The sequence below is a fragment of the Nanorana parkeri genome, unplaced genomic scaffold (assembly GCF_000935625.1).
Source record: "Nanorana parkeri isolate BGI_ZX_2015 unplaced genomic scaffold, ASM93562v1 scaffold519, whole genome shotgun sequence".
In the NCBI taxonomy this organism is placed as follows: Eukaryota; Metazoa; Chordata; class Amphibia; order Anura; family Dicroglossidae; genus Nanorana; species Nanorana parkeri.
The window spans coordinates 1,088-10,612 of NW_017306787.1; the positions used below are offsets into that span (position 1 = coordinate 1,088).

The 9,525-nt window shown below is 43.5% G+C and overlaps 1 protein-coding gene across 1 annotated transcript in view; it reads left to right on the forward strand.

Annotated features, from left to right (window-relative positions):
• Positions 1 to 1,259: 1,259 nt before the first annotated feature.
• The window catches only part of SPG11 (spastic paraplegia 11 (autosomal recessive)), a gene marked incomplete at its 5' end in the record, with an annotated part of 25,602 nt that continues 17,336 nt past the window's right edge, over positions 1,260 to 9,525 (forward strand). Inside the window, 8 exons of the mRNA XM_018561357.1 lie at positions 1,260 to 1,326; positions 1,396 to 1,561; positions 3,710 to 3,918; positions 5,448 to 5,550; positions 6,057 to 6,198; positions 6,281 to 6,517; positions 7,410 to 7,607; positions 8,288 to 8,395. Coding sequence (XP_018416859.1) covers positions 1,260 to 1,326; positions 1,396 to 1,561; positions 3,710 to 3,918; positions 5,448 to 5,550; positions 6,057 to 6,198; positions 6,281 to 6,517; positions 7,410 to 7,607; positions 8,288 to 8,395 — 1,230 coding nt within the window. The remainder of the gene's footprint in view (positions 1,327 to 1,395; positions 1,562 to 3,709; positions 3,919 to 5,447; positions 5,551 to 6,056; positions 6,199 to 6,280; positions 6,518 to 7,409; positions 7,608 to 8,287; positions 8,396 to 9,525) is intronic.

The window sequence follows — 9,525 nt, forward strand, 5'->3', positions numbered from 1 at the left end:
GTGTTAGCTCTGCCCAGTTTTAGTTTTTCTGAATTGCAGAATACCTTTCCCCCTCTTCATCTCTACACCATAGGAGGGTATTTTGTAGTTCAAGTGAGCAAGGAAGAGGTGATATTATTCCTTGAGATAAGACAGCGGAAAGTACGGGGCACAGTACCTATTGATCTTGCCAGAAATCCAGTGAGCTACTAACATCCCGTGCACACTGCCTCTGCTGCACTTGTCAGCCTTGCTCACTTCACCTCTGTGGACTACAGAACTTCATGAAGGGGAAGGTGTTTTGTAACATGCCACTTGTCTGATGGTGGCAACATTTCTCCTCCATACATGAGGTACAGTGAGGGCTGTCACATTAGCAGGGCTCAAAATTTCCACTCGCCCCCTCGCAATTTGCGAGTGAAAATTGCGTGGGGGGCGAGTGGAAATGAAGTCTCCTCGGGGCGGCTTCTCTCCTGTTCACCGACCTGATGACAGCGCTCCCTCGTCCATCCGTCTAAGCAGGGGGGCGCAGGAGGGAGCGCTGCCTGCTGTCAGGATGGCGGAGCGGTGAGGGGGAGAGAAGCCGCACCCGCACCTGTCAGGATGGCCGAGCGGAGAGGAGATCGGAGCCGCTGTCATCCTGTCAGTTTTACGATGATAGCGGCTCTGTGCGTGGCAGAGCGGGGGATCGGTAAATATCATTGATATTTACCGATCCTCCATGTGAGGACAAACACTGGAGCGATCGTCTGATCACTCCAGTGTTTGTAAATAACTGGGGACACATAGTATTATGTGTCCCCAGTTATGAATGAACAGGCTGTGATCTACATCACAGCCTGTTCATTCATGAATTTCTCAATGGGGAGAAACACTCAGTACAGAGGCTCCTCCCCATTCAGAAACAGCTGAAAAAAGTTATTTTCAGATGAAATGTGTATGTGGAATGCTCTGTGCGTTGTGCTGTGGCTGTATGTGTAATGCCCTGTGCGTTGTGCTGTGGCTGTATGTGTGTTGTGCTGTGTGCGCGTTGTGCCCTGTGTGTGTTTGTTTGTGTTATGCAGGGCAACTGGTGGCGAGTAACTTTGAAGGCCTGGCTTAGTAGCTCAGGACCTGAAATTTTGAGCCCTGACATTAGGATAGTAGGGGGCTAATGTATAAACATTTCACCCAGCGCATAGCTTAGCAAATGCCATTCGCACGGCATTCCTGCTATTAGGTGGAGCCGAGGAGCAGCTGTCTTTGTAGGCCAATAATGTGGGTATTTATTTTCTTTACAGTCTCTTCCCCCTTTTCTCCCATCAAAATTCTTCACGTGGCAGCCCACAAACCCTTTTGCAGCAGGAGGTATGTAACCATATAAATAGAAATGCACTTGGATAAGATGAACAGGTTCTAACAGGCTGTCTGTTTTAGAGAATATTACGGAGCTCCCTCACTTCTCCTGCCCACGGCTGGTCAGTAAATACGCCATACAAGAGAAGCTAGATATTTTCTTCTACTTACGCAGTGGACGCCCATCAATGGCTTTCTACAATTTCATTTTGAATCAGCTACTGAGAAGCGAAACACCTCAACAGTTGTAAGTCAAGTGTATCTTAAGCCAACAACATAAATGTAATATGGAGCAGGCTACCAGTTTTTACATGTGGTGGCTGCATCAATTTTCTTTTTTCAGGCATTTTTACTTTATTTTTCCCTGGAGACCCTGCTGGTAACACACTTCCTGTCCATGGGTGACAACGCTTATTCACTGTACAGTATCTATGGAGGACTATGAAAACTTTTCCCTCCCCTTTATCTCGTTACATAGAGAGCACAGGTTGTGTAGTTAACAGAAGATGGCTGGGAAAGCTGATAACATTGTTTGAGATTTCAGTTAAAGTGACATTAAACCCTCAGATTTTTTAACATAAAACAATACTGTAATGTGTGCCTTACTGTAATCCATGGTTGTTTCCCTTCTCTTTGCTGCTCTTCCTTTTAAACCTGTATCTGTTCTCATGCTGGGCAGAACTTCTTTTTTGCAGCAGACTGCCTTGTCTCTGAAATAGATACATGGTGTCTGTGTGAAGGTTCACAACCTGAGCCAGCACTACAGGAAGAGGCACTCAGCTGAAAAGGGAAGTTCTCCCCCAGCATGAGAAGACATGAGGATTTAAAAGGAAGAGCAGCAAAGAGAAGGGAAACTACCATGGATTACAGTAAGGCACACATTACAGTATTGTTTTATGTTAAAAAATCTAAGGGTTTAATGTCACTTTAAGTGGACGGGAATTTCTAAGGATGTTGGATTTTTATAAGAATCAACAGGTATCAACAACAGCCTTACTCTGTCTGTGAAGAAGCAGTGTGTTGTCCTAGGAAGGGAAGTGTATTATGACAGAACACCTTCCCCTCTCCTCTCTCTAACATGGGGAGAGGTGTTCTGTAGTCAACAGATAGAGTTGATAACACAGCTAACTGATAACAGTGGAGCAGAGTCTACAGGGCGTTTTGAGCTTACTGAATTTCTGGAACGATCAACAGGCATTTTTTTTGCATTTGATGAACAGATTGAACAAAACACTTCTATTGGTATGTTTAACAGACCAGAAGGTAAAGAATATGAGAAGTACATGATCAAAATACATATATACAAGTTAATATTTTTATTTTATAGTATGAGGGTTATCAGACTTACACCTGTTAGAACTTAAAGTGATATTAAAGCCTCTTTTTTTTTTAAATGCCTCCTTTAAGGAGACCCTCCTTTGCTGGAGGCTGTTGTTTTTTTTTCTTTAAAAGTTTTTCATTCCTGGTTTTCTAGTGGGTCCCCACAGTGCTCTTCCCCCCGCCCCCTGCAAGGGTGCCACCATCGTTCTAATGGAGGCACCCGTGCGCTCGCGCCCGCAGTGGCTGTGTGCACCCATAGACACACACAGCCCTGTGGCAGGCCACGCCCCTTACCTCTTTGATTGATGGCAGAAGGAGCCTATGGCTCCTCTGCCATCAGTATTCTCCCCCCCGCAACCCAGAAGTTCAGAGAACGGAGGATCGCTCTGGGACCGGCGGCGGGGACGAGCGGAGCTGACAGGTAAGTGTGGAGGGGACTGGGGTAGAAAAAAGGTGCTGGACCGTTTTTACCCTAATGCAGAGAATGCATTAAGCTAAAAAACGCCCAGACCTTAATGCTACTTTAGTGCCGGATGTTTGGCATTAAAGCTGGTTAGGGGAGGGCTTTGGTGGATTACAGAGTCCTTGAAATTTAAAGGAGTATTAGACTGCCAATAAAGAATCCAGATCAAACAAACACACATTGCCCAGCAAAGTATTTCTTTACATTTTGCTGAAGAACTTACAGTCGTCATGTTTTCGAACAGCTCCAACTCGCTCAGCTCTGCTTTCTGAACTTCCTGTCACATACAAGATCACAAGGCATGGGACAGAGCAGTCTCCAAAAGCTGTCCATCTACTAGCTTGGAGAAGGGAAGATAGAGGAGGGAGGAGCAGAGAGTAGGGGACTGGCTTGCTTTGCTGTGTCTGTGTGTTTGTGGAGACAGCTTACTAGTACACAAAAGGGTGGCTCAACAGGACCCTGCACGTGTCAAACACCAAGAAGCAGCATCCATTGTAAGTGATTTAATCAGCATTTGGAATAGCTTACTGTGCCCCTGGCAGTATCTGAACTTGTGACAGATTACATTGTACACATTTCCTTTTTATAACAACGTCCCCATTTATTTGGCAGAATCAAGCAGGCTGCTGAAGATGTCTATGTGTTGGCCCTGTCCTCTTTTAGCGTCTCCTCTATCATCGCCTCCTGCGTGTGCTTTCTTGAGCTACTTGGAGTCAGTAGTCACAAGTTACGGGTAGATGTCAATGTGGCCAACATTATCCAGAAGAACACTATATCTAACCCAGAGGAACCAGCATACAAATCCCATACGCAGGAATTAGGTATTCTTCTGTACAATGCTGTATTTCTATGGTTCCTTGAAAGTGCAGTTATTGTCCCTATGATTATTTATTTATTTTATTTATTACAGGTATCTATATAGCGCCGACAATTTACGCAGCACTTTACATAATTGCACATGCACAGTAGTCGCTACCTTCAAGGAGCTTACAATCTAAGGTCCCTATCTCACATGCATACATAGAGGGCAAACTTAGAAGAGCCACTTGGGCTGGTGTTCTATCGATAGTCCCAACTTATCGAGTTCTGGGACCGCCTGACTTCCGGTTTCCTTAGAACTGCGAGGATTGGCCAAGAAAGTTCTTCTGCACGAGCGCCATCTGCGTTAATTCCCTATATACATACACCACAGCAACAAAGTAATAAAATGAACTAATATCACAGTAATCCAGCACAGTAATCATTGCTGTGCTGTATGTGTATAGAGCAATGGCGCTCGTGCAGAAGAACTTTTTTGTTTAAACCTCTTAGTTGTAAGAAAGCTGAAGTCAGGCGGTCCCAGAACTCGATAAGTTTGAACTTTCGATCAATCACCGGTGATCTGTCGACACTTATCGAGTTCTGCGACTGCTTCCGGTTTCGTTACAACTAAGAGATTTGTCCAAGAAACTTGTTCTGCACGAGCGCCAGCCAAGGCATTGGCCTATACACATACAGCACAGCAATGAAGTAATAAAATGAACTAGGCAACACTAATCCAGCACGTTATTAATCTCACGTGCCCCACTCAATATGGCCGCCGCTTGAGTGGGGCAACTCAGAATAATAACGTGCTGGATTAGTGTGATCCTAGTTCATTTTATTACTTCATTGCTGTGCTGTATGTGTATAGGCCAATGTAGTTGGATCTGTTTGTGCGTTATAATTAATCGAAATTAATCAATTAAAACATTTTTGATTAATCGAACACGAAAATTGTAATCAGTAACAGCCCTAATATATATATATATATATATATATATGTGTGGAGGTGGGGGTGCATTTATAATTTTTGTCACACGGCAAGGTAATGCTAAACAGGAGCAGTGAGACCAATTGTGCCACAGATTAACTACAGGTTACAGCTTGATTGCAGCTTGATTTGCACATTTTATAAAAGCTCTAAAGTAGCACTGCAACAGAATAAAACCTGCCTCTGGCTACCTCCTAGTTGTGCATCTGTTTAGAGTGAAAATTGTTCTCGTCTATAGTGATAAATCTGTTGCAGGCCTGTGCGAATTCATCCCAGTTGGATGCCCAGGATTGCAGGTGTGGGGGTCCCAAATACACAAAAAAAACTGTTGCATAGACTTTGCTAAATGAGAAGCAGCCTGATTTGTGTCTATTTGTATCGTTACTTTGCTTGATGTATGTTTTCAGCAGTATGTTCCTGTTACAGTTCACTGGGGCAGCTAGTGGACTTTAGCTTTAAATTTTCTGCCCCTGGTATAATAAAATAAATAGAAATATATAATTATTATGGTCATGTCTCCCTAATTCCTGCAATGGTTTGTCTTATATTTTTCTTAAGCACAAAGATTGTTAAAGCTGGTGGACAATGAGACCGAGGCTGCTAAAGATCTTTTAATGAGCTTGGAGGAAGTTGTGGCTGTGGATTTGGAAAAAGAGGACAGGTATGAAACTTCTGATCTCCTAGATCAGGGTAGGCAACCTCCACCCTCCAGCTGTGGTTAAACCACGGATCTCTACCATTGGGTCTGTGGCTGTCACAGTCTTGCAGTGCCTCATAGGATGTGTAGTTTTGCAACAGCTCCAGTTCCAAGGTTGCCTACCCCTGGTCTAGCCGGTGTTACATCTGATGTGACGCCGGCTAGGTGGTCTCTGTCAATGTGTTTCTTCCTGTCTGTTGGATCAGTACGTAGACTCTGTCTGTATTCTGTAGATTGAAGGAAGTGGTTGTTAAATGTGTAGTGATGCTTGCACAAGGTAGAGGTAGCATAGCATAACCAAAACATGTACCCTCCTGTTGAAAATGGTGTTCTATTTCCTCAGTAAATGGTCACATTGGGATAAATGCTGTAACCTGGAACACTCAGCAAAGTGTGTGTCATCATTCTGAAATGATGGATTTGTTTGCTTGTAATTAGAGCATAATATGGTTTTATTATTCTCTTTCCAGCAGTTCTTGCAATGGCTTATGGGTCACGGCTGTACAGTTTTGTCACTTGCACTCCATTCCGACAAGCTGTTTACATCTGAGACACTTTGCACGGAAACAAAATTGGCTGCAACTCCTTGTTCACGCAAACAGCCAGGAGCAGGTAAGTGTACCTCACAGCCACTTACCTTCTCATTCTGTGTCATATCTGCCACCTTTTCTTCCTTGTATTTCTTCCATTGCAGATTTTCCTTGTTCTGAATGAGCTCAACCCTGTTTTGGGTAGCCACATCGCCTTAGCCCTGCAGGGTAACGGGTCTGCTCACTGCACCATACAGGAAACGGACATGGAGACAAACCCAAATACTGTCCATCATGTTCTGCAAAAATGCCTCAGTACAGCGGAAGAGGGACAGACACTTCTGAAAGAGTGCGGGAGGCACGGTGTACCTCTGTTTAGTGTGTTAGCAACTTGTACAGAGGTGAGTGATTGGAACACCAGAAGGACTTCTCTATACACCTGCTAGAGGAATGTTCTTCAATTTAAAGGAAACTTGTAGTAAGAAAATATGAAGGCTGCCATTGCTTACTTTTTCTTGTGATAAATGCCAGTTGCCTGTCTGCCATGCTGTTGCAGTGGATCAAATACTAGTCACTGACCTTGTTTATAAATGTTTTCTTTACATATATGGTATTTTGTTTGTGCTGACACACAGCACTCCCCACTTTTAAACATATATACAGCGGTGTATTTACCTTTGCTACTGCCCTAGGCAAGGCAGCAACGACGCCCCCCCCCCCCCCCCCCCCAGCCGCTCCAGGCAAACGCCTTGTTTGCCTCGCGGCAGATACGCCCCTGCATATATACATGTTAGGAATTCTGTCTTCATGGCCAATGTGCATGCTTGTTTCAAGTCGGCACCTCAGGTTATTGAAGTCAGAAACAAGCAGGTAACTAGCATTTTCAGAAGGCGGTCAGCAATGGCAGCCCCATATGTTGTTCAGGATAACAACTTTTGGAAATAGCTGCTTACACTGTGCCACAAACTACTGCACTTTGTCTGCATAAACACTGATAATTGATCACTAAATGCATCTAATGTACACAACAGTAAGAATATTGAGTAGCCTATAATAAGCAGTCATTCTGGTTGTAGTTTTACTAGTGGGAGTGAAAAGATGTACAATTGAATAAGAAATGACATGAAAAATGGTCTTCTTGACTATTATAGGTTCCACGTCTCATTCCTCCAGTTCATACAAATCTGCCTGTGTGTATTGGTGCATATATCAGGCTGCTGTAATGTTACCTATGGGAGTACACATGGGTGAATGTGGGTGCTCTTTAACTTTTCAATGTCTTTTTTCAATCAGAATGCAGACATCCTCTCCTGTATGTGCGCTTGGATTGTTACATCGGTGAATGCTACCACACACTTAGAAATTACACAGACGTTGTCGACTCCTGAAGACCACAAGTGGAACCTAGAAGATCTCACACAGATCTGGAATATTGTGCTGGGAAGGAAGGACAGTGGGACATTACACAAAGCATTCACCATATTTATGGAGGTAATCATATGGCTGGATAGGGAAAGGAGCAATGTAACCTGGAAATACAGGTTACTTACAAAATAAAATCACAAGGTCAGACTGCTGGACATAGTGAAATAAAAAAAGGCAAATCAAATAGGTTTGTAAGCTCTCAGGGACAGGGCTCTCCTTAGCATCTTGTCTTGAATTGCATTGTAATTGTAATGTCTTTCTTATATTGTAAAGCGCTGCACATACTGTTGGCGCTATATAAATCCTGTATAATAATAATAATAAAACTGGAGCTAAAAAATCAACTAATATCCTTTTAGATCGAGAGTTATTAGAAACAAAATCTGGAGGCGTATGTATTGTCCAGCCCCCAGAGCAGGCATCTGGCTCTATTCTGCTCACTCCCTTTCTGACACTTCTCTTTTCTGTCCTTTCTCGTCTATCCAGTCTATTAGGGTTCTTTTATCTACCGAAAACCTTGGATGAGCCAGAATTCTTTGCATCACGCCTATTGATATAGGAATTGTGACTTGTTTGTCCAATTGCTTGTGAGCTTCATTTTTTCCTGCATGCTACAATAATATGAAGTCATAGAGCAAGAAAGCAGTATTGAGGGAGTTATTTCTCGGTGCAGCAAAGAAATAGAGATGGATAGGTGTAAATGGTCCTATGCACAGCTAAAAGGTATCTGTTTAATATGTTTACAGGACTGCCCACTGCTGCTCTTGCTTGATATGTTTGAACTCTGTCTGGAATACAAGGATTATTCACAAGCTAAAGAAAGAATACTGGAATTCCAGAAGAAACTAAAGGAGGTAAATCCGCTGTGGAATATCAGTGTGCCAACTGAGGTTTGTTAGTTTTCCGTCGGTTGGTGTCGTTTTTTTTATGTGTAGTACAAAGCAGAGCTGTATAAAAAAGTGTCGAAAGCTGCAAGCTATGCCTAATCAAAAGGCTTTGTTCCTATAATGCTAAAACTAACATTAGCCCACGCTCCCTAGCCCTCCTGAAATAATCTACACTAAAACCCCAATTCTAGCTACTCACTTGCCCCAGTTGCCCAGCCGTTGCCTGTTTTGATGCTAACAGCCTCTTCAGCAGAAATGCTCCTCACTTGCCCCAGTTGCCCAGCCGTTGCCTGTTTTGATGCTAACAGCCTCTTCAGCAGAAATGCTCCTCACTTGCCCCAGTTGCCCAGCCGTTGCCTGTTTTGATGCTAACAGCCTCTTCAGCAGAAATGCTCCTTAGCACTCAAGTAGGGTTTATTGAGGGTTTATTATAGGGGTGCAGCCAGCACTGAAAGGGATTAGTGCAAAATAGGCTGTACATGTGGAAGGGGTTGCAGCTGTGCTTTTAAGACAAGTGTCAGGGTATTTTAGTGTATGGGGGTGTGGAAATTTAAAAAAAAAATACTTGTCCAAGGACTAAGGCCCAATCTGCTTGTCCCTCATGACAATCTACTTTTTGGGATACAAAAAATAATTTTAACCAAGCTGTATTTAACCGTGCTAAGAAGCACTTCTCATTTGTCAGCGCGGTCACCTGAGTGCTCGCAATTTGTGAGCGAAATTCAAAATCCATAATCCAGGGCTGCGCTGGATGGCAGTATGGGATACAGATGGTACACCCGTAACGGCGGAGGGGAAGGACCATTCGCCGAAAGGTAAGTATAGTTGGAGGGAGAAGGGGCCAGATTTGAGCGGGTAATTCCATTTTCCCAAATTACTTGGGAAGGTTAAATGACCCTTTAATGCAGATTGTACGTGTTAGAGAGCGCTGCTGCCCGGCTACCACAATATGTCACACAGTGTAATGGGCAGCACTCACACACAATGCCTTACACGTGCGTTTCATCACATGTAGGTGACGGGGTCAGTGGGCTTGGTTTTAATTTTTTTTTTTATTATTATTTATTTTTGTAATTGTTTTAACTTTTTTCCCACTT